This window comes from Oncorhynchus nerka, linkage group LG8 (genome assembly GCF_034236695.1).
Source record: "Oncorhynchus nerka isolate Pitt River linkage group LG8, Oner_Uvic_2.0, whole genome shotgun sequence".
Taxonomy (NCBI): domain Eukaryota; kingdom Metazoa; phylum Chordata; class Actinopteri; order Salmoniformes; family Salmonidae; genus Oncorhynchus; species Oncorhynchus nerka.
The window spans coordinates 34432401-34458004 of NC_088403.1; the positions used below are offsets into that span (position 1 = coordinate 34432401).

The following is a 25604-nucleotide window of genomic DNA, read 5'->3' on the forward strand; positions in this document are numbered from 1 at the left end:
TGTGTTCAATTATAACAACATTCCTCAGTCCGTTTACCCAGCAGGAGAGACTGCTGTTCGCAAGCTGTAAAGTCTCCCATAAAACCACTCTGCTTAAACATGTTAACTGCACATGCTTCAGTAACATGCGATACGCGCTGCCAAACGGCCATATGATGTTTGCTCGGCTTAGCCGATGCCTGACACTGACTTTGAAGATCACACAGAGGCAGACAGAATGGAGCTCTTCACACAAACAAAACAGAGGCGGGGAAGATAAGAAGTGGGTTCAGTCCTTTAGGAGAGAGGCTTTCCCAATGTTTCATGAAATTGAAGATGAATCTACATAGAATGGACTGGGTGCCTCTCTGTGGGCTAGAGACTTTCCTGTCATGCTGTCAAACTGCAGGGTGTTGAGATCAGTGATCTGGCCTTTGTAGAGTTCTCGGCTGGCCAGCACAGTACAGGCAAAACACACTCACATACTGTACACACGTGCACACACCATACACACACACACACACACACACACACACACACAGACACTATACACACTACGGCCCTTCACACACTACGGCTCCCCACCACTCCTCCCCTCCACTGGGCTGAGCCTGGGCTGAGGCAGGCGTAGGCCAGCAGCCATGTTAGTCGGGGTCCTCTCATCGCTGGCCAAGCCACATCTCGAGACACTGTTTTCATCAGGCTGTGAAAAGTGAAACCTCAGCAGCAGCACCAGTGGCCTGAGCTCAGCAGAGCAGAGCAGAACAGGGTAGAATGTGAGTACAGTGAGTCAAGTAAAAGACACCGTGAGTCTTTTGTATTGCACTGTAAATAACTGGAGAATTATCTGGAGAACAATGACTTACTTGACTCTCTCTCCTCTCTCTTTCTCCCTGCCTCAGATTGGCCTTTCAGGGTAGTAATGAGGATGAGGAGGAGGCTGCAAGGGAGCGTAGACGCAGGGCGCGTCAGGAGAGGATGAGAGGGATGGGAGGCGAGGAGCCCAGTGACAGCGTGGTGATGACCAACAGCCATAGGTAAGACCTGAAGACTTGTGCTAGCTCCCAAACATAATGTCTAGGCTTTAGCTCAGTGGCTCACAGTATTGCGGTGCGTAGGAGATTGTGGTTTGAACCCAGTTGCCCCTATAATAATGGATGTGTGTGTAACAAGGTTGTTATAGTAAACTGAAATGGAAACTATTCATCAAAAAAAACAATTTAGTAAACTGAAATAAAATAATTAACAAATCTGTTTGAAAAACTAGACTGAATAACGGAAACGATTATCTTTGACTCCAAAATTAATCAAATCAAATGTTCCGTTTTAGTTTTTTGTCAGGCAAGATGACTTTGCCAAGAGCAGCACAGCAGATATTTGGCGCGTTTGACTGGTAAGGTTAAAGCGACAGTAGATGAAAGTCAAGGAGGGAAGTCGGGGGAGGTGCATCTGTGACAGCCGAAAGTCGGACACTAATCTGGTTTTCTAACAGCAAGGCTCAGATCAACATGGCAGTTTTGCCATTGTTTATATAAGGCTTTCTTTACAATGCCGAAATAAACATGTACCTAACCCCAATATCACACACCAAACGAATAAAATCCTAATATAATATAACGTGTGTACAGTCAATAATAGAGAGAGACCCTCAAATATCACGTGTATTTGTATATATCCACTGTACATAAATCACGGCAAATTGGTTCCCGTTTCAGTCATGTTTGCCTGGGTCAAACAAAAACACCCTAGTGATTGGTTGACAATAGAGCCTCCAACAATGCAGACGATGGCTGCAAGATGAAGTCGTTGAGGAGCAACTGCAGAGACATCATGACCTTTGATCACATGCAGTCAACATGTAGGCGCAAGTTGAACTGTTTATTTATGTATTTTGGATTTTAGCCCACTTTTTCTCCCCAGTTTTCAATCTTTTCTCATCGCTGCACCTCCCCAATGGGCTCGGGAGAGGCGAAGGTGGACTCGTGCGTCCTACGAAACATGACCCGCCTAACCGCGCTCCTTAACACACGGCCAGCTTCACCCGGGAGCCAGGCACACCAATGTGTCGGAGGAAACACCGTTCAACAGGCACCCGGCCCTCCACAAGGAGTCGCTAGAGAGCGATGAGCCAAGTAAAGCCCCATCGGCCAAACCCCCCCTAACCCGGATGACGTGTGCCGTCCTATGGGACACCCGGCCACAGTGAACCCGGGTCTGTACTAATGCTTCTAGCACTGTATCTGCACAAGTGCATGGGTACGCTTCACGCTGCTTCAGCGAGGTAGCTACGGTACCAGAATCTTGCACTTCAACGTTCCCGGTTGTTGCGGAAATTGACCCACTACTACTGTTTACTTTGTGCGTCTACATCATCTCGCTGAGTCTACCTTTAAATGTAACCTATGACCTGACCCATCACCTTATGCATTATTGCACCACAGTGGCAAGAACTGACATCCCAAAAAACACACGCTTAACACATAAATGGCTCCTAGCCTCCCACAAATAGGCTTCTTTCTGTCCCTTAAACTAAAACTGTAAGTAAATGACGTGAAAAACGATTTTTTTTTTTTATTTATTTTTTTTTTATCAAACTTGAACTAAATAAAAACTAGTAAAGTGGATCTGAAAACTTACTGAAACAACTAAACTGAATTTCAAATAAAAATCTTAAATCTAAAAGCAAAACTATAACAGCCTTGGTGGGTAACCCTGATCTCGTCCACTGTTAGAATGCAGCTTCCTCCTCCCTGGAGGCAGTCCACGGAAGCTCCAGGTTTCCTGTCTGCTGTCCTACCCTTTCCTATCGGCTTCTGTTCTTTTTTATGGTATACTCTCTCAATGGAATAGGTGCACTGTGGGTCCCTATCGTACTGTAGGCCAGTACCCTTTCTAAAGTGTTGAAGAAGCACAAGTCTTACAGTAGAGTATCGCAGACATAGACTTACATCATTTAAACAGAGACCCTCTTCTTTTGTCTACCAATCAGTCATAAATAGCTCACCCTACTGTCCGCCCCCCATACCATCTCCAGTTAAGGTCAGTACAGCAGTTGACACTGGAAGTAGTGGGCTGCTCTGACATCCACCAGCACAGAAGCACTGTTGTAGTGGAGAATGGTTTCTCTCTGTGAGGTCACAGCCATATCCTGTGGCTATTGAACAAGTCCGGGATTGTCTCGACCTGTGATCGGACGTAACCCGACCCATTGTTGATTGTGTTTGGTTCTGTGCAAACATTTGCCAAGCGGTGTCGTCAGCCTGTATTCAACTCTGTCGGTATGTGCGAGGTGGTTGGAGGGTTGGATGCAGACCCACGAACGGTATTGTATGGATGCCCTGTCAGCTTGCTCTGAGGCTGGGCAAAAGGAGGTCGCTAGTCGCTAGTGCAATGTGGACTGGATACGTTTCTGGGAGAGAACAGAAGCCATGAACTTTCGTGTCGGCCTAAGTTACGCTGTTGGACCTAACCTGTGGATAAAAGAACAACCTCAAGCTAGGAAGCCAGAAGACTTGGTGAGGTAAACTGATTAGACGTCTGAACTGGGAATTGGAGCTGAAATGCTATTTTCCCTGTTGTTGATGTCCATATTCGTGGTGTCCAGATATTGGGGAATGTCCAGCAGAGTGGTGGTAGTTTAACTACAGAAGCAGTGACCACATAGCGAATTCAGTGGTTAACTGTTTTTTGTCCCTCTGTGTAATTGACTGTGGCATGTATCTCTCTCTCTCGCAGTGTGACAGAGACGGTGTCTGTGTCCTCCTCCTCTATGACCTCCTCTGGTGGAGGAGACGATGATGAGCAGGCCCTGCTGGAGCGCATGGCCAAACGAGAGGAGCGCAGGCAGAAAAGATTGATGGAAGCTCTGGAGCGAGAGAAGGATCAGAACCCCGGCACTGACGGTAACCACGGCAGCGGGGAGAATACTGTGGAGGAGAGGTCCGTCGGCCGCAGGGGCCGTTACCAGGACAACGAAGAAGAGGTGGAAGAGCGGAACTGCCGAAAGGAGGAAGAGGGGGAGGCTGCTCCGGAGGAGGAAGAGGCTGAGCAGGGAGAGGAAGAAGAGGATGAAGAGGTGGTGGAGGAGGAGAAACCGAGACAGTCCTATATGAGAGAACAGGTCAGTCTATTCTTCTTTTATGGACATTTCTGTCCATTTTCATTTTATTTTCCATCAGCGTGTTTTCATTCATAAAATGTACCTTATTTATCCATAGGAATCCATTGACGTAAACACTAGAAACGAGGTATGATCATGGATATATTGATTGGAATGGTGGCTGGAGTTTGCTGATTATTTATCTGATTTAGATAAAACATGACACTTCCATTCCTTCTCCCAGGAAGATACAGAAGAGCAAGCAGTGGTTTTAAATGAGGTTGAGGAATCAGAGGCAGAGGTTGAAGAAAATGCTGCATTAAGTGATAAGATAGAGGTAGAGGAACCAGATCAGTTAGAGGTAGAGGGCACAACAGTGACCCTGAACAATGAGACTGAGGAAGACTGTCGGATGTCAACCATCCAAAACGGCTTGGATGTGGTAAGACTTTAACAGAGAGGTGTGAAATGGGAGCATGAACATCTCTGGATAACTCAAATGTCTCCGAAATAATTCTCCGAAATCGTCGTGTATAATAACTCTAAAGACAACGCATAGTATCTTTGTCAATGAGGCAGAGTAGCGGTGTAGCCTGAATGAATATTTCCCAGACATTTGAAGTTCTCCAGACGCTAAGTGTGGGTCACAGTGTGGTTTTGCATCCACGGTAATAGAGCTACATCTCATAAGGTGTGGTTGAGGTCACGGTCATGTGGTTATCTTTAAGGTGGTTTAATGCCATGCCATCCACAGAGTGGTCACAATACGGTCACTGTGTGTTCAGCTGCATGTTTGCCTCTGTGGGGAAGAGGTTGTGTGTGAAACCCGGGTTTTGCATCTGTTTTCATGTCTACTCACTTTCCGCAACCCCCTGTTTTGCTTTCAGACATGTGTCCCAAATGGCACCCTATTCCCTTTTATAGTGCACTACTTTGAAGACAAAAGTAGTCCAGTGGGGAATAGGGTGTCATTTTGGACAAAGCCAGGGTCACAGAGTGGAGTCACTGGTCTGGTTTGGATGGTGTGATGTCACATAGAAGCACCCACGCACAGACACAAGCATTCCTTCATTCCCAGAGTTCAGTGTGCTCAGCTTGTGTTCTGTGCCTGCAGGTGAATGAAAAGCAGAATGGAGGTCTGCACGAGGAGACTCCTCAAAAACACAAAAAAACAGAAAGGACCCTGAGGTAGGAGCCAGAGACTTATGTGCGCTAATGGTATAATGCTACACGCAACACGTGCATGCATACACACACATACAAACACACACGCATTCTGTGGTCTTAGCATTCGGGCTCCTGAGTGGCTCAGCGGTCTAAGGCAGTGCATCTCAGCACTAGAGGCGTCACTACAGACTCCCTGGCTCAAATCCAGGCTGTATCACAACCGGCCGTGATTGGGAGTCCAATAGGGCAGTGCACATATGTCCCAGCTTCGTCCGGGTTTGGCCGGTGTTGGCCGTCATTGTAAATAAGAATTTGTTCTTAACTGACTTTCCTAGTTTAAATAAAAGTTTTTTTTAAATTATTATAATTCATTGGTCATGATTCAAAACCTAGGGGGAGGAGAGAGGTGGGAGAGTATTGCCCAAGGTGTCTGTCATGTAATTGAAAGGCATATTTATCCCAGCGCACACAGACACGCTGTTGTTTAGCATGATTGGTTTCTAGAGCAGAACGGCTGTATTTGACACGGGTCATGTAATCCTAGCTCCCCGGAGGGAAGCACTGGAGTGAAACCTTAGACAGCGCCCGGCTGAGTCTTAGTGTGTCTGTGTACCTGTGCATTTGTAGGCTTGTGTGTGTGGCTGTCTTTCTACCAGTGTGACGACATTAACCTGTCTTCCTGTGCGTGTCCCATAGCCGCGGCAGCGTGCGCTCCCCGGCGGCGGGGGCGGAGGAGCAGGACGACACGGCGCCCCTGGAGGCGGAGCTTAAGCTGGAGGAGCTGAAGCGCCGCCGTGACGATGCGGAGAGCGAGGAGTTCGAGAGGATGAGACGGAAGCAGCAGGAGGCTGAGCAGGAGCTGGAGGAGCTGAAGAAGAAGAGGGAGGAGAGGAGGAAGATCATAGAAGAGGAGGAGAGACAGAAGAAACAGGAGGAGGCCGAGAAGAAGGACAGAGAGGAGGTAGGGGTTCTCTCTCGCGCGCTCTGCCTCTCTCCTTCACTCTTCTGCACTCTCTCTCTCTCTCTCTCTCTCCCTTCCTCTCTCTCCCTCCCTTCCTCTCCTCATCTCAAGACTGTACACTTGATTTAGTCATAACATCTGTTGAAGATAACAGCTATATGTCATATTCCTGCCTGCTTCACCATGACATGATCTTACTATATACTGCATCCTTATCGGCACACTGCTATTTGAATCCCAATAATAATTCCTTTAAAGGCCATCATTCTTCGTCCCCTGCTATATGACCTCACCTTAACATATCTACGCTATGATAGTCAGTCCATAATTTGCATGTACATACTTGCACTTGACACCGCGCCATTCACCGTCTAATCACCTAGTTTGTCTTATGCAGACAGGTTTTTCTGGTTCCATCTCAAATGGCACCGTATAAAGTGGAGTCACGTATAAAGTGGACCAGGGCTACGGCTCTGGTCAAAAGTAGTGCACTATATAGGGAATAGGATGCCGTTTCAGACACGACGTCTGTCATTTCCCGACAGGTCTCTGTGCTGTGCTTGGCTTTGAACATGGGGTCGTCTCATGTTGTGGTGCATAAGAGGCTGTTTTGTGTCAGGGTAGGTGAAGCCTGGATATAGGTGGACATCAAATAGAAGCCTGGATATAGGTGGACATCAAATAGAAGCCTGGATATAGGTGGACATCAAATAGAAGCCTGGTTATAGGTCGACATCAAATAGAAGCCTGGATATAGGTGGACATCAAATAGAAGCCTGGATATAGGTGGACATCAAATAGAAGCCTGGTTATAGGTCGACATCAAATAGAAGCCTGGATATAGGTGGACATCAAATAGAAGCCTGGTTATAGGTCGACATCAAATAGAAGCCTGGATATAGGTGGACATCAAATAGAAGCCTGGATATAGGTGGACATCAATATAAATAGTGTTTACCTACTGCACCTACTGTACAGTACCAATAAGAACAGACTGTAATACAATACAATAAACTGTAAAGAAGCAGTTTCTTCTTTACGTTCAACTTAGAGGAGTATACCTGTGCTTAGTTATTGTTTGCGTGCGTACATTCTTGGTCGTGCGTGCATGCGTGTGTGACCGCTTGATAACTGAGAGTTCTGCTGTGTTCCACATCTCTCAGGAGGAGAAGAGGAGGATGAAGGAAGAGATAGAAAGGAGAAGGGCAGAGGCGGCCGAGAAGAGACAGCAGATGGGGGTGGAGACTGTCGACGCAGAGGCCAAACCCTTCAAATGCTTCAGTCCCAGAGGATCCTCCCTCAAGGTCAGTCGAAAACTTTTGACCTTTGACCTCTGTCACCTCCATCTATGATGTCTGTCTATGACCAGGTTTGAATACTATCACATAGCTTTAACCTATTCAGCCCTTTCATAAATCTAGCAAGTACACTGCAGGGATCCAAAAGCTACTCCAGATGTAACAGTTGGCTCCCATATAGTAGCTTGTACTTCTTAGTCTTTTTCATGGCATAATCTCTACCTTATTCTCATTCACCTCATTGTAGGTAACAGGACCGTTTTGCTGGGAACGTTATGGCGTCATTGTTGTTGACAATAAGTGTCTCTGTTCTGTTGTCTTCTGTCTGTGTGTGTTTGTCTGTTTTCTTGCTACTGCGTTAAAGGCATGGAAAGTTGAAACGCCACAACGTATCACTTTAAAGATAATATTTGCCATGGAGTAGTGTGTTCAATCATCTTATGTGAATAAACGCTCCAGTGTTGCTGAAATAAACTCCCATGCAGTGAATGTCCTTGGGGGTTTTCACTTTTCTGCCAGTGGAGAAAATCTAATTACTCCAAGTTTAGCAAATATCCATCTCACAGGCTGGGTACACTGAGACCTGCCCTGAAATAGTCTTACTTTGTGTGTTAGTGTTTTTTTTAAGGTAATAATCTAATTCCATTTGTTGTTGTTTGTGGTCTGGTCTGTTGGTGAATGTTAACATCCTTCCATTCCTCTCCACAGCTTTACTTTGTCATCATGTTCACTGTAGGTACAGCTGATGGTAGAAGTTGCCCACATGTTACAGATCTAGGATCAGATTACCCTTCCCCCATATCTTAACCTGAACCATTAGGAGGGAGGAACGTAAAACCAGACCCTAGATCAGTGTTTATGGGCAACGTTGTTCTACTCGTAGCTCATGCGTGTGTGACGCATTATTGTGAGGTTCTACTCATTCAAGTGTCTGTGTTAACATTATTAACAACATTTCCTGTAGTTCCAGTGTAACGTAAACACATGAGTACACGCTCAGATCCTCTTGCACTGGTCCAGAGTAGTTACATTCGGATACAACGTTCCACAAGCTGCAAATGGGAGTCAACACAGTTAGCTAGATAAAGAGAGCTGCTCCCTTCAAAAACGTCAGACTCGGAGGATGCAGGAAACCGATTAGGTTAATAGGATTAGTGTACCCGCGTTGGAATGGTGCTGCTGCAGCTTGAGAATAGGGTATTTCCTGTCAAGAGGAGTATTTTTAGGAACACCCACATTTCGGTAGCAGAGCCGAGCTAGAGACCAAGCAGGGTCCTTTTTTACTTCATTTTTTAGAGGGAGCGGGGATGGATGGTTGTTCTTTTCATTTCAGGATCGCTTTCCCCCCTCTTAGCCCTGTTGTCGTATATCATAAACAGCAGTCGGAGCGAGGTTCCCACAGCGCGGGGCCTGAAAAAGGCCTGTGCTTCTCTGCTCTCTGCTCTGCTCTCTGCTTTTCCTGGCTGGGTGACAGTAGCTGTAGCTAGTGCTGTGGAGAACAGAACAGTCAGTCACATTGTGTCTTGCTGGGCTAGGAAAAGCCCAGTCTAAACAAGGATGTAATGGGTCTGGTAAAAAAGAAAGAAGGGAAAGGTAGAACAGGAGAAAGGAGGAGAGGGTGCTGTTGGGTTTGGATGGTGTGTGTGATGTGGGAGTGCTATGTGTATATTTGGTAGGGGTTGTTTTCGTGTGTGTGTGTGTGTGTGTGTGTGTGTGTGTGTGTGTGTGTGTGTGTGTGTGTGTGTGTGTGTGTGTGTGTGTGTGCGGCTACTGCCTAATAAATGGTTGATGCATAATTCACTGATCTCTCTACAGATTGGTGAAAGGGCAGAGTTTCTGAGCAAGTCGGCACAGAAAAGGTGAACAGTCGTTTCCATTAATTGTTTGAATCACAACTGGTGCTCTCAGTGTGAAGTCATACAGTTGAGTAATAAAATGACCCTTTGGCTAATTCTGTTGTTGTTATATGTTCTGACCAGCACGGTGAAGTCAACTCACTCTCCTGTCGTCTCTAAGATTGACAACAGACTGGAGCAGTACACCTCTGTTGCCCAGGTCAGAGGTTACACATCAACACAAATCACCTGACTAGTACAGTTACCAATGAGCCCTATGAGAACAAAATGTTGCAAAGATGTAGAAAAATTATATATTTTTGTTGAAAAAAATGTGAAATTATATCTTGTGTGGGATTGTATAACTGTTACCATTGTTGATTATCATATCTAGAACATACAGTATATTTCAATACTGCTCTGAATCTGAAAGCTACAGTACATGCTTTAGATAATTGTAATGATACTATACTACAATAATTTTGATTTATAAGCCAAGAGAGTTTGTATCTATATTCTTCGTAACTGTCTATTTACCACCACAAACCGATGCTGGCACTAAGACCGCACTCAATGAGCTGTATAAGCTCATAAGCAAACAGGAAAACGCTCAACCAGAGGCGGCGCTCCTAGTGGCCAGGGACTTTAATGCAGGGAAACTTAAATACATTTTACCTCATTTCTACCAGCATGTTAAATGTGCAACCAGAGGGGAAAAACTCGAGACCACCTTTACTCCAAACACAGAGATGCATACAAAGCTCTCCCTCACCCTCCATTTGGCAAATTTGACCATAATTCTATCCTCCTGTTTCCTACTTACAAGCATATACTAAAGCAGGAAGCACCAGTGACTCGGTCAATAAAGAAGTGGTCAGATGATGCAGATGCTAAGCTACAGGACTGTTTTGCTAGCACAGACTGGAATATGTTCCGGGATTCTTCCGAGGACATCAGTCACTGGCTTCATCAATAAGTGTATCAACGACGTCATCCCCACAGTGACTGTACGTACATACCCCAACCAGAAGCCATGGATTACAGGCAACATCCGCATGAGCTTAAGGGTAGAGCTGCCGCTTTCAAGGAGCAGGACTCTAACCCGGAAGCTTATAAGATATCCCGCTATGCCCTCCGACAAACCATCAAACAGGCAAAGCGTCAATATGGGACTAAGATCGAATCGTACTACACCAGCTCTGACACTCATCGGATGTGGCAGGACTTGCAAACTAGTTCAGATTACAAAGGGAAGCACAGCCGAGAGCTGCCCAGTGACACGAGCCTACCAGACAAGCTAAATTACTTTTTTGCTCGCTTCGAGGCAAGTAACACTGAAACATGCATGAGAGAATCTGTGTGATCACGCTCTCCGTAGCCGATGTGAGTAAGACCTTTAAACAGGTCAAAATTCACAAGGTTGCAGGGCCAGACGGATTACCAGGATGTGTACTGCGAGTATGCACTGACCAACTGGCAAGTGTCTTCACTGACATTTTCAACCTCTCCCTGTCTAATACCAGTACCAACATATTTCATGCAGACCACCATAGTCCCTGTGCCCAAGAACACTAAGGTAACCTGCCTAATTGTCTACCGACCCGTAGCAAAACCAACACCATCATTAAATTTGCCGATGACACAACAGTGGTAGGCCTGATCACCGACAACGATGAGACAGCCTATAGCGAGGATGTCAGAGACCTGGCCGTGTGGTGCCAGAATAACAACCACTCCCTCAACGTGATCAAGACAAAGGAGATGATTGTGGACTACAGGAAAAGGAGAACCGAGCACTTTCTCATTCTCATCGACAGGGCTGTAGTGGAGCAGGTTGAGAGCTTCAAGTTCCTTGGTGTCCACATCACCAACAAACTATCATGGTCCAAACACACCAAGACAGTCGTGAAAAGGGCACACAAAGCCTATTCCTCCTCAGGAGACTGAAAAGATTTGGCATGGGTCCTCAGATCCACAAAAAGTTATACAGCTGCACCATCGAGAGTATGGTTGCATCACTGCCTGGTATGTTAGCTGCTCGGCTTCCGACAGCAAGGCACTACAGAGATAAGTGCGTACTGCCCAGTACGTAACTGGGGCCAAGCTTCCTGCCATTCAGGACCTCTATACCAGGCGGTGTCATAGGAAGGCCCTAAAAATTGCCAAAGACTCCAGCAATTCTAGTCATAAACTGTACTCTCCACTACCGAATGGCAAGCGGTACCGGAGTGCCAAGTCTAGGTCTAAAAGGCTTCTTAGCAACCTCTACCCCCAGGCCATAAGACTCCTGAACAGCTAATCAAATGGCTACCCAGACTATTTGCATTGTCCCCCCTCTTTTACTCTGCTGCTACTCTCTGTGTATTATTACCTCAATTACCTCGACTAACCTTTGCCCCCTCACATTGATTGACTCGGTACCGGTACCCCCTGTATATAGCCATACTACTGTTATTTTACTGCTGCTCTTTAATTATTTGTTACTTTTATTTCCTATTTTTTACTTAACACTTGTTTTTCTTAAAACGGCATTGTTGGTTAAGGGCTTGTAAGTACGCATTTCACTGTAAAGTGAAATTGTATTTGTCACAAACACAATTTGATTTGATTTGTATGGCTCCTTCCTCACGGCCATTTTAAACGAGTCACAAAAAGAATTCCAGATACGAAAACGCAATAAGACATTTCTCTTCTCTCCTTTGCCGACACCGATCATTCCCCACTCTGAATCCAACACTAACATAGTCTCCCATTCCCTTCTCCCTATACAGAACAAGGATATGCGGTCCCCACGCTCCGGTGCCGTGGACCTGCCCATGGTGACAGATGGGATACGCAACATTAAGAGCATGTGGGAGAAAGGCAGCGTGTTCAACTCGCCCGGGGGCGGCGGGGGCACGTACAAGGTGGGGACCGGGAAACAACCGGGGGGGGGGGGGCAGAGACTCGTTTCACTGCCACTTCCTGTTCATCCTCGATGACGACCAGCCCAGGGCGTTCTGCTGGAGTTGAACTTTGCCCATGTCTTTTTTTCTGTTCCCTCCTCTACACACAGGAAGCAGCTGGGATGAAGATAGGTGTGGCGGGCCGCATCAACGACTGGCTGAATAAAACCCCCGAGAGCAAAACGCCGGGAGGAAGGCCCGCGGTAGGTCTTCTCCACGACAACCACTTACTCTACAGTGTGTTTGTCCTCTTTGCACCTCTTTATCTAATCCTATATTTATCCTTTATTGAGATGAACAACGTCTTTTTCGAGGGAGACAGCGAACAGACACTCATTATGAAACATAGTATATGTGCGGTCCCAACTCAGTGTTGCTCCTGCACTTGAGCTGTAGTGTAAGCAAGCATTCATCAGACCAGAGACTTAAGCTCATTTAATGATGATGGATAGGGCTTTCCGTGAACTAGCCCGAGTGTAAAAAACATTAAGGACGCCTGCTCTTTCCATGACATAGACTAACCAGGTGAATCCAGGTGAAATATACGATCCCTTATTGATGTTAAATCCACTTCAATCAGTGTAGATGAAGGTTAAAGAAGGATTTTAAGTCTTGAGACAATTGAGACATGGATTATGTATGTGTGCCATTCAGAAGGTGACTGGGAAAGACAAAAGATTGAAGTGCCTTTGAATGGGGTATGGTAGTAGGTAGGTGCCAGGCGCACCGGTTTGAATGTGTCAAGAACTGCAGCGATGCTGGGTTTTTCACCTCAACAGTTTCTTGTGTGTCTCAAGAATAGTCCACCACTCAAAGGACATCCAGCCAACTTGACACAACTGTGGGAAGAGTTGGAGTCAACATGGGCCAGCATCCATGTGGAATTCTTTTGACACCTTGTAGAGTCTATTCCCCGATGAATTGAGGCTGTTCTGAGGGCAAAGGGGGGGGTGGTGTTGCAACTCAATATTAGGAAGGTGCACTTAATGTTTTGTACACTCAGTGTATACAGTATTTTCTAATAGTTTTGAGAAGTGCTGTTAGCTACCATGTATTTTTGTACTTGTATTAATAATTGCCTGCAAATATTGGAGCGGTAGTAAGATGATGTGCCCTGTTGGGAGAAATAGTCTAGTGTCACCTAGTGAATTTGAAATATAACTCATATTAAAAGAAAATTAGCAAAGTGGATGAGCTGTTGAGTTATAATCAAAATCAAATCAAATGTATTTATATAGCCCTTCTTACATCAGCTGATATCTCAAAGTGCTGTACAGAAACTCAGCCTAAAACCCCAAACAGCAAGCAATGCAGGTGTAGAAGCACGGTGGCTAGGAAAAACTCCCTAGAAAGGCCAAAACCTAGGAAGAAACCTAGAGAGGAACCAGGCTATGAGGGGTGGCCAGTCCTCTTCTGGCTGTGCCAGGTGGAGATAATAACAGAACATGGCCAAGATGTTCAAATGTTCATAAATGACCAGCATGGTCAAATAATAATAATCACAGTATTTGTTGAGGGTGCAGCAAGTCAGCACCTCAGGAGTAAATGTCAGTTGGCTTTTCATAGCCGATCATTAAGAGTATCTCTACCGCTCCTGCTGTCTCTAGAGAGTTGAAAACAGCAGGTCTGGGACAGGTAGTACGCCCGGTGAACAGGTCAGGGTTCCATAGCCGCAGGCAGAACAGTTGAAACTGGAGCAGCAGCACGGCCAGGTGGACTGGGGACAGCTAGGAGTCATCATGCCAGGTGGTCCTGAGGCATGGTCCTAGAGCTCAGGTCCTCCGAGAGAAAGAAAGAAAAAGAGAATTAGAGAGAGCATACTTAACTTTCACACAGGACACCGGATAAGACAGGAGAAGTACTCCAGATATAACAAACTGACCCTAGCCCCCCGACACAAACTACTGCAGCATAAATACTGGAGGCTGAGACAGGAGGGGTCAAGAGACACTGTGGCCCCATCCGATGATACCCCCGGACAGGGCCAAACAGGAAGGATATAACCCCACCCACTTTGCCAAAGCACAGTATAGTTATAACCATGAAGTCATGAAGGAAAAACACATAGCACATAACCGCAGTCATTTATTTGTGTTGTAAAAAGTACATATCACATATTATCGGAGTATGTATTAGTTTAGTATGAAATGTGGCATGGTTCCTACCATGGATCACATGCTGGTTATCAGAAGGACTTAGGGCTTTAGTCAGACAGGCTGCTTCCCATGCTGGGCTGCATGGATGCATTCCAACATACCAGTGCTTCATCTCAAATGGCACCCTATTCCCTACGTAGTGCACTACTTTTGACCAGGGCCCATATGCCGTATTTATCCCAGTATTTTACCCAGCAGACTCAGACTTTTCTGTTTCCATCTACGTGGACCGGCGCCCGCGTCTCACTCAGCCATGGCTATGGTGAACCTGCTCTAATTTGGAGCCAAGGCCCCTGGGTACTTTTCAGCTGACCGTTACGTAACAATTGTAAACGGTAAACTTTAACACCTTCTCACAAAGCAACAGTCTTGAATGATGCAGAGGTTGTTGATTCTGCTCGCCACAAGTCTTTAGTCACAAGTCTTTAGGCGGCAGGTAGCCGAGTGGTTAACAGCATTGGACCAGTAACCAAAATGTTGCTGGTTTGAATCCCTGAGCTGACTTGGTGAAAACAAAAATCTGCTGATGTCGCCTTGAACAAGGCACTTAACCCTAACTGTTCCTGTCATTTGCTCTGGATAAGAGTGTCTGCTAAATGACTGAAATGTCGTGTCACACTGATGGAAACACAATAATGCAAGAGCTGACATTACCATAGAACTTCAAAACTCTGGGGCTCCCGAGTGGCGCAGCGGTCTAAGGCACTCCATCTCAGTGCTAGAGGCATCACTAGAGACCCTGGTTTGATCCCGGGCTGTATCACAACTGGCCGTGATCGGGAGTTCCATAGGGCGGAGCACAATTGGCCCAGCGCCGTCCGGGTTAGGGGAGGGTTTGGCCCGGGGTAGGGCGTCAATTGTAGAATAGAAATTTGTTCTTAACTGACTTGCCTAGTTAAACAAAAGTTAAGTAAAACTGGTGGCCCACTGGTTTGGGTTAAGTCTCGATGGAAAAGCACTTCTAGAGTACTCCATAGGGATCTGTTCAAAAGTAGTGCATGGAATAGGGGTGCCATTCTGGACGCAGCCCAGTCCTTTAATCTCTGTAGTCCTCTCCTGCACCATAATTTAAACTTTACACAGTGTTTATTGTAAGACGTTTGTTGCTACGCCCAGATCTGTTTTCAAATAGGCGCAGTGTGAGGGCAGCACTAGAATGCAAACGTACATACAGTAGCCACTGCCATAACCTCTGTCGGAGTCATAGATCATGGCGGCGTAGTGATACACCATGTGGCCGCTAGAGGGCCGTTGCCATGGTGACGTGGTGTTGAGAAGAAGTGGTGCAGAAGGCCCGGGTATTGTGAGTGGTTTGGTGTGGCTGGTTATACGGTCGGTAACATGATACCTACTGCCAACCTTTGATGTGTAGCTTTTTAACCAGCTAAGAACCCCTGTGAGTTTTACATGGACATTAAAAGTGACTTTCACTTAAATAATTGACATAAAAGACTTGATTGATGAGTCATGATCGCTCTCCGATATAGATTCTGATATGGGTGACTGACTTGCTCTCTGGGAATGTTTGGTCTGGTCTGCCTCTGCCTGCTGACAAATGATGTCTTGAAATGACTGCAACATCTGTCTCCCTCTTGTGGTTAAAAGGAGCATAACAGAATTGCATTTCTAAAATATTCTTTACTGACTGTCGCTCTTCGGTCTTCTTTCCTTTAGAAGCTTCTTCCATTCTTCAATCTGAAGTGACTGTTTCTCCTTTCCCCTCCTAACTCAGCACCTCTCTGGGGTAATCCTTCTCTTTGTCATCCCTCCTTCTTTCTGCTGGACTTCTCTTTCTGCCTCTTCTCCCATCCCTTTTCTCAGAACCTCAGGTATTACAACCCAATTGTTGACGCACTTCTGTTTCCTCAACTAAAATACTGCAGCCATTGTTGGAATTGTGTGTCTTGAATGTGAGTTGACGGGGACTACAGATACTGATGCAAGGCCCCCCCCCCCCCCCCCCCTCTCTCTCTCTCCCTTTTTCCATCCCTCCTTTCTCTCTCTGCAGGACCTAAAGCCAGGAGATGTGACCAACAAGAGAAGTCTGTGGGAAAACAAGGGCTCCTCCCCAGCCAAGGTAACCCGAACCACCTGAACTCTTCATAGTACACACACACATACACTCTTGTAAAAAATGTATTATCTAGAACCTAAAAGGGTTCTTCAGCTGTCCCCATAGGATAACCATTTGAAGAACCCTTTTTGATTCCAGGGAGAACCTATTTGGTTCCAGATAGAACCTTTTTGGGTTCCATGTAGAACCCAAAAGAAAGGGTTTCCTATGGGGACTGCCGAAGAACTCTTTTGGAACCCTTTTTTCTAAGTGTTCATGTACATAAACACACACACCTGAAAACACCCCTGAGTTTAGACCATTGGCTAATGCCATGAAGAATGTACACTGAACAAAAATATTAACGCAACATGTAAAGTGTTGGTCCCATGTTTCATGAGCAGAAATAAAAGATCCCAGAAATCTTCCATAAACAACAAAAAGCTTATTTCTCACAAATGTTGTGCACAAATTTGTTTGCATCCCTGCTAGCGAGCATTTCTCCTTTGCCAAGATAATCCATCCACCTGACAGATGTGGTATATCAAGAAGCTGATTAAACAGCATTATCATTACACAGGTGCCCCTTGTGTTGGGGACAATAAAAGGCCACTCTAAAATGTGCAGTTTTGTAACACAACACAATGCCACAGATGTCTCAAGTTTTGAGAGAGGGTGCATTTGGCATGCTGACTGCAGGAATGCCCACCAGAGCTGTTACTAGATAATTTCATGCTCATTTCTCTACCATAAGCCGCCACCAACGTCATTTTATAGAATTTGGCAGTACTTCCAACTGTCATCACAACCGCAGACCACGTGTATGGCATTGTGTGGGTGAGCAGTTTGCTGATGTCAACGTTGTGAACAGAGTGCCCATGGTGGCGGGGGGGTTATGGTATGGGCAGGAATAAGCTACGGACGACGAACACTACTGCATTTTATGAATGGGAATTTGAATGCACACAAATACCGTGACGAGATCCTGAGGGATCTGTGACCAACAGATGCATATCTGTATTCCCAGTCATGTGAAATCCATAGATTAGAGCCTAATTTATTTATTTCAATTCACTGATTTCCTCATATGAAGTGTAACTCTGTAAAATCTTTGAAATTCTTGCATGTTGCATTTATATTTTTGTTAGTATAGTTACAGATGTCAAAACTTAGCAAAAATCCTAAAAATTAGTGGAATTTGTACCATCATCCTTTCTCACACAGTTGTGTCCCAAGTGGTACCCTACTCCCTACACAGAGCACTTATTAAAAAAATTAAAAAATATACTACAGCCTTATGAGCCTTGGTCTAAAGTAGTGCGCTACATAGAGAATAGGGTTTCAATTAGGACACATATACAGTAAACTCTACAGTACATTCACATGTCACACAACAACAGTACACTTAAAAGTATACCTGGGGAGTGTTTTGTGGCCCTGTAGTATTCATCTGTTAGTTAATAATATCATATGATGTACATTTTCCAGCTAGGGGGATAACAACGGCTTGTTGCTTTGTCTTGTTTTTGTTTGAAGAGCTCTGAAGAAGAGCTCTCTTAGCTAGTTGACTTCACCGTTAACTAGTCTGGAAACCCTGGAGAGGTAAAGATGTTTTAAAGATGTCAACTTCACTGCACTAATATTATCACTGGAATGACCTCAGTCTACTATGATGTCAGGTCTTCTTCTCTTTTACTGGTAATAATTTGCTCTGGCCTGGTCCCAGATCTGTTTGTAGCAATGACCATAGGAGTTGGAAAGGCAGCACAAGAAGATCTGGAACCAGGAAAGCTGCACTGTAAATAGAAGTCAATGTTATGGGCCATGTATTGTGCTATTGAAATATATAAACTTGGTGGTTCGAGCACTGAATGCTGATTGGCTGACAGCCGTGGTATATCAGATCGTATACCACGGGTATGACAAAACATTTATTTTTACTGCTCTAATTACGTTGGTAACCAGTTTATAATAGCAATAAGGCAACTCGGGGTTTGTGGTATATGGCCAATATGCCATGGCTAAGGGCTGTATCCAAGCACTCCGCGTTGCATCATACTTAAGAACAGCCCTTAGCCGTGGTATATTGGCCATATACCACACCCCCCCATGCCGTATTGCTTAAATATACTATACTATGGGTAATTAGTGCCTCAAGTGCCTTTCACAAAATGGCTGTTCTATATTGTTTTCCATCCTTTAATTTCCCCTCTTAGACACAACAGCACCCACTCTTCCTGTATAGTCCTTTCTACTCTTCTGTATATTTCAGTTCATGTTGTTGTAGAGGTACACTTCATTTTACACATAATACATACACTTGGGCCTTGCTAGCAGAACCAATCCTTGCTACTGTATGTGTGGTTCCTTTTAACCACATCCTGAACAGGCAGTTGAAAGGACAGCTATTTCCAACCTCTACTGTGACCCTCACAATACAGGACCCCATGGCGCTCCAACGACCACAGTGTTGGCCACAACCCCACCAAGTGGCCTCCGCTATTTACTAGGATGATGTTTCACCGATAAAAGACACAATAATTATATTTATTTATGGAATGGCTCTAAATTTGGCCCCTGGAGCAGAGAGGCTTGTGAAATAGGCCCTGGCATGCCTTGCTCTGCTGTCTCCCTATAGCGGAACACACAGACAGAGTACAGCAGCCTGCCAGCAGTGCAGTCCAATGCTGTGGCGAGCCACATAGAGCTGGAGGGGCACTAGACTACTGGTTAGTGCTGACGTAAACCAGGCGTGGCGCAGGGGAAGGTAGCGGGCTAGCGGTTATGAGCTGTGTTATTAACTAACCACAAATTGTGGTGATGTCAGGGGAGCTGTATGGGGGGATAGGGGACGTAGGAGCCTGATGGGCTTGGGATGAGTTCATGGGAGCGGGCGGGATATTAGTGGCAACCTATTCCCTATATAGTGCACTCCTTTTAAGGCTCTGGTCAAAAGTATTGCACCATATAGGGCATAGGATGCCATTTGGGACACAGGCAGGACAGTGTTACAACAGGGAACTATGGGAGACGTCGTCCACGAACCACCGCGACCGGGCTTTGCTGGATAGGCTTTGTGTGGCTGTGTGTTTGGGGATGTGAATGCAGGGTTTGGATGTGTTGGGCAGGATGTGAACCCTGTTCATGTTGTTTCCCCAAATCCCCCGTTTGGCTGGAATAAGCTTCATGGTTCATTACTGTGGCATTTGTACTCTTGTCTCAAACCTCTCAACCGAAGGCCCTAAAAATAATGGAAATCCTACTCAATTGAACATCAACCCTTCCCTATTAATGTAGAAGAGGTACATTTGGTCGAACCACGGCCTGAGATCGAAAGGTTCCAGTGCACACGGCTTCTCTCAGGAAATGGCAGCGTTGACTAAATGGACTGTTGAAGTGACTGCTACCTCAGATGACTTTCTCTCTTGACTTATTTCTCCACCTATCTTCTCTCAGGTGACTGGCAGAGGGGAGAATAAATCTGTCGCCAACGGTGAGTCCATTCTCTTACCATTACCAACATAGTTTTAAGCCTTAGGCTGAGGTCAAAGGTGACTGACTGTGTGTGTATCTGTGCCCATCTTGTTTGGGCCTATGCATGTCTTTGTGTCTACGTTATTCATAAGTCTGTGCTCTACTGACAATACACACCCAGAGACGGTGAGGTTAAAGGGTTCTGCTCCATCTGAAAGGGGACAGGGAAAGAAGCCTGTTGTAATTTACCGTCGACCATGTGGCCCAGCAGCACCCATAACTCCCTTCCTTCCCACCCTGTAACACTATCGCCCCTGGGACCTGGCGTCAGCTGTAAATGATCTGTGTTTGCTGTTTGGCTCTCTGGCGATGGCGTTTTCAGATGCCACTTTCGCATTGTGTTCTATTTCCAAAGCGGCCCGCGCGCCACAACTCCTTTTGTCCCGGGAAGAGAGAACTGTTTGACCTTCAGGGATGCCGGGCGTGTCTGTGTAATGTGTCGTTTTCCACCCCCCGCCCTCAACTCCCCTGCATCAACCCCACTCGCCCCTCTGCTCCTTTACTCCGACCTGGATTCTATTGTTGGGGTCGGACCTTCCAGGCTGTGAACAAATGAACAGCTGTTGGGTTGACACATTACTAGCTCGTGTGGTGGAAGATTATCACGCCATACACCTCATTTTGTCAGGGGCTAGCAGAGGAGAGGCAAACTCAATATAACAAGCTGACTTCACAGTTTAGGCACGGTGTGGCTCCATAGTTAGTGCTTTCTGAAAATCTCGACCCAAGACAATCTGTCTCTCTACTTTAATCCTAAATGTGTTAAAGTAGAGAGAGAGAGACACTTGAAATAGCTACACACATCCAACGTTTCTCGACACACACACCTTGTATTCAACAACCCCCTCCTCTTTGTTGTCGCTGAGAGAAGGGAAAATGACAACATGACAGGCGTCAGTTATATAAATGTCAGTAGAGACAGGTAGGCAGGCAGGGACCTCACAGGCATCTGACACCATATTGAGCAGCATGCAACAACCCCAGTCTCATGCAGAAAGGCCTGCTTAACTGTTCTTACTGAAGGCTCTAGTCATACTGCAAAGACTTAACACCAGATCAAGATTGCAACCAAGACAGAGGTCTCTTTAGCTGGCTAAATTTGACTGACTGTGGGTAAAGGCATAATGGTTTTGTCCTGAGGCGAGACATCCTAGATCTCTTTCTAATAGATACAGTATGTATGTGTGGGTGGGTGGATGGATGGATGTGGGATTTAACCCATCAGACATATAGTACCAGTTAAACGTTTGAACACACCTACTCATTCAACTATGAAATAGCACATATGGAATCCTGTAGTAACCAAAAAAGTATTTTATATTTGAGATTCTTCAAAGTAGCCACCATTTGCCTTGATGACAGCTTTGCACACTTGGTATTCTCTCAACCAGCTTCACCTGGAATGCTTTTCCAACAGTCTTGAAGGAGTTCCCATATATGCTGAGCACTTGTTGGCTGCTTTTCCTTCACTCTGCGGTCCAACTCATCCCAAACCATCTCAATTGGGTCAGGTGATTGTGGAGGCCAGGTCATCTGATGCAGCACTCCATCACTCTCCTTCTTGGTCAAATAGCCCTTACACAGCCTGGAGGTGTGTTGGGTCATTGTCCTGTTGAAAAAACATCCCACTAAGAGCAAACCAGATGGGATGGCGTAGCGCTGCAGAATGATGTGGTAGCCAAGCTGGTTAAGTGTGCCTTGAATTCAAAATAAATCACTGACCGTGTCACCAGCAAAGTGCCCCCACACCATCACACCTCCTCCTCCGTGCTTAACGGTGGAAACCACACATGCGGAGATCATCCGTTCACCTAGTCTGCGTCTCACAAAGATACGGAGGTTAGAACCAAAAATCTCAAATTTGGATTCGTCAGACCAAAGGACAGATTTCCACCAGTCTAATGTCCATTGCTGTGTTTCTTGGCCCAAGCAAGTCTCTTCTTCCTATTGGTGTCCTTTAGTAGTGGTTTCTTTGCAGCAATTCAACCATGAAGGCCTGATTCACGCAGTCTCCTCTGAACAATTGATGTTGAGATGCGTCTGTTACTTGAACTCTGAAGCATTTATTTGGGCTGCAATCTGAGGTGCAGTTCACTCTAATGAACTTATCCTCTGCAGCAGAGTTAAATCTGGGTCTTCCTTTCCTGTGGTGGTCCTCATGAGAGCCAGTTTCATCATAGGTTTTTGCAACTGCACATGAAGCAACTTTTCCATATTGACTGACTTTCATGTCTTAAAGTAATGGACTGTCATTTCTCTCTGCTTATTTGAGCTGTTCTTACCATAATATGGACTTGGTCTTTTACCAAATAGGGCTATCTTCTGTATACCCACCCCTATCTTGTCACAACACAACTGATTGGCTCAAACACATTAAGAAGGAAATAAATTCCACAACTGAACTTTTAATTGAAATGCATTCCAGGTAACTACATCATGAACCTGATTGAGAGAATGCCAAGAGTGTGCTAAGCTGTCAAGGCAAAGGGAGGCTATTTTAAAGAATCTCAAATATAAAATATATTTTGATTTGTTTAAAAACAAAATTGCTTACTACATGATTCCATATGTGTTATTTCATAGTTTTGATGTCTTCACTATTATTCTACAATGTAGAAAATACTAAAAATAAAGAAAAATCCTGGAATGAGTAGGTGTGTCCAAACTTTTGACTGGTACTGTAGGTTAGAGGTTAGAGTATTCAACCCTTAGATTTTGACTGTAGCTCTTATCGAGTTGTCTCTGTCCCTCAGCAGGTATGGGACACGAATGATACAACGAGCTTCTTCTGATGGCTGGTGGGGACCAAGACAATCCAAGACTCTTCCTTTTCTATGTATTATACCAAAACAAATATGACCACCACCCTGAGGGAACCCAAGGAATGGAGAGAAACAGGAGATTCTATTTAATAAGCACTGTACTGAAACGAACAGCCACCAACCATCTCGTCACATGACAGTGTAGTGCCTTTGCACAACGACTTACTATGACTTACTTTCACAACAAACAAACAAAAGAATATGCTGTGAAATTTGGATGTTTTATGATATGGTCATTTGTTTTATATGTTATAAGCAAAAACTTACAGAAGATAAAAAACTGAATTGAAATTAGATATATTTCCCATGCGCTCTTCAGTACATGTGTAGTTTGAATATAGTAGAGAAATGCTTTTATGTGAGGTGTCCAGTTCCACAATCATATCCGTGTTCCAAAGAGAGACGTCTACCATCAATGCTCTGTCCATGTCTCTCACTTCTTTTTTAAATTTATATTTAAAGCAAAGCTTCACACACGGCTATTTTATTAATGTTCACCAGTTCAGGAGAGAGATTATACGGACTCCGTACATTTGGCTTATTTCACCTTTTTTTTTTTGTCTTACCAATTAGTGCAACAATGGTCTGAGTTAATATGTGTTAGCACATAAGTACACGTCGTTATGAATATTATACTGTATCTTCTATTACAGCTTTATACTCAAGATTTGTTTCGCTTTTGTACTCTAAAATTTAGTGACTACCAACCGACAAGAGGCAATGAAAGGCAGTGCAAGCAACTAAAGGAAAGTTGTATATTAAAACGGCTATTATAACGTTTATTATCCTAGTTTCAATTTATTTATGTTTTTTTTAAACGTGTTTTGTCATCGGCTGTCTTTGTAGCTTTTGTACCTGCTGTTTGAATCTCTAAATTCACTTTGTTAAACTTTCAAACAACCCATAATTCAGCAGGTGTACTTAAGAGTTACATCCTCATCTTAAGGACTCTCTGACCCACAACATTCCACACCACTAAGCACGCCGCCGAGCTTATTCACATGCATGCTCCAATGGCTTCTATTCAGGAGGTTAAGGACCTCAGCTTTGTCAGTGAGTTTGTCTGAATATGGCAGGCCAGATACACATTTATATACTATGCCTGTACCATGAGACGGCGTTGGTTTAAACCGTATGTCGCCTTGCCATTTAAGCCCAAATCCGATGTACTAACTATAGGACTCTGAAAGAAGGGAAAGTGCACATGTCGATATTGACAATGACAGAGGATTGAGTCAGTCAAAAGAAGACAGATTTTGACTCCAGCCAACAATTGCGCTCGACGCTTGTTCTGGGTTTGAGTTTTCCTAAAAGTTCCGTAGTGGTATGTAAGGTCGTGTTTACAGCACAAATCCTTTACATGCAACGGTCTCAAAGCCTTGTTGTTGCGTGCACCGAATAAACTGTACCTTGCACGTTGCCAACTCAGTATGACTTCCGCTGTTTTTTTTGTTTTTTTTTACCGTTTCATTATCGATGTTCTATGTTTCACGTTTCATTCATTCATTTTGCATGACGTGCTTTGATAATATGGGTATTATATGGAGGTTAGCAGGGGCATTGTAAGATTGTTCTGTGTAAACCTTGACAACCACATTCCACGACTCCTTAGAAATACGAGCAATGGAGTCTGACCAAAATATCTAACATTATTTTACATTGCTGTTATTTCATATTTTGGTCGTTTGCTTTTTTTTTTGTCCGTTTTTAAATTGTATTTTATTTGATTTCAAACACCCTCATTTATTGTGTAGAGTTAACTATGCAAGGCACTCTGTCGTTTCAGATACAACTTTGTTATAGTAGTGGGTAGTTTCCTACAGAATGAATGTTATGAAATATTTGTACCGTTGACTCAACAACAGCAATAAAGAGATATATAAATTGTTCCAATTTGTCCAATTTATTTTCTCTTTCTTTCTAACACTGAACTCACTATATCATTGACTGCTTAGACAGCTTTACCTCTACCTATCTTGGAACTCAGAACCAAATTAATGTTAACAGTCTGTGTGAGTATGACATGACATTGACTATAGCCCGATTAGATGAGCCACTGTTAAGACCTTGTTCCTGCTTTAATGGTTGAGATATATATCAGGCTTCCTTTATCTCTAACAATAGACTTCACTGCCCTAACCAATCAGATATAAGAGGTGGTCACATGGGTGGCAGGGCTGCATTATGTGAGCATTAGAGTCTCATTGAAGTTGTCTGTTTCTGGATCTGAAAGAATAAGACAGGTCCATTTCTCTTTCCTGTGTGGTTTGGAGGTAAGGCTGTTGACTGTGACCCCTGACTTGACTGTAACAATGACACTTTGCTGGGATGCATGCGTGAATGAATGCCTGCTCTGGGGCTAGACTGCTGTTTTGTAACCCATGTCAATCTGGGCACGTGGAATACATGTTTTCTGTGCAAGAAGGACCATATCATATTTTTGTTGCATTAAGAAATGCTGAACTAATACATTTCAGGCAATGCCAGAGAGAAAAGTTGATGGATTCTGTTTCTTTGCGTCTGTTTGATTTGCTTCTCATGGCTCAGACTGGACCGAGACAGACAGTCAGTGGGCACTAAGCTAGTCTTCTGTAGGAGGAACTGGGTGTTAGCATGCTTTGGGCTTTGACTTAATGCTGGTTAATGCTGAAAGCGGCACCCGCAACATTCCTGCCACTGTCAAACCATTTTATTCCAGCACTCAAGCCAGGGCCCAATGCTGACCGCACACATTAAAGCAAAACACATTTAATTC

General features: G+C 44.7%; 1 protein-coding gene across 10 annotated transcripts in view; it reads left to right on the forward strand.

Annotated features, from left to right (window-relative positions):
* The window catches only part of LOC115133173 (non-muscle caldesmon-like), a 56324-nt gene extending 31586 nt beyond the window's left edge, over window positions 1–24738 (forward strand). For 3 of the 10 annotated variants that reach the window (XM_029666127.2, XM_029666129.2, XM_029666128.2), the window contains 14 exons: window positions 882–1016; window positions 3715–4099; window positions 4197–4226; window positions 4323–4520; window positions 5193–5266; window positions 5942–6206; window positions 7370–7510; window positions 9320–9363; window positions 9484–9559; window positions 12111–12245; window positions 12395–12487; window positions 16449–16517; window positions 19950–19986; window positions 22781–24738. In XM_029666127.2, the coding sequence (XP_029521987.1) occupies window positions 882–1016; window positions 3715–4099; window positions 4197–4226; window positions 4323–4520; window positions 5193–5266; window positions 5942–6206; window positions 7370–7510; window positions 9320–9363; window positions 9484–9559; window positions 12111–12245; window positions 12395–12487; window positions 16449–16517; window positions 19950–19986; window positions 22781–22800 (1702 nt within the window). In that variant the 3' untranslated portion in view covers window positions 22801–24738. Of the gene's footprint in view, window positions 1–881; window positions 1017–3321; window positions 3500–3714; window positions 4100–4196; window positions 4227–4322; window positions 4521–5192; window positions 5267–5941; window positions 6207–7369; window positions 7511–9319; window positions 9364–9483; window positions 9560–12110; window positions 12246–12394; window positions 12488–16448; window positions 16518–18029; window positions 18096–19949; window positions 19987–22780 lie in introns of those variants that run through there. The other 7 variants (XR_003864174.2, XR_003864173.2, XM_029666130.2 and 4 more) reach the window with 7 other exon arrangements.
* The last annotated feature ends 866 nt before the right edge of the window (window positions 24739–25604 follow it).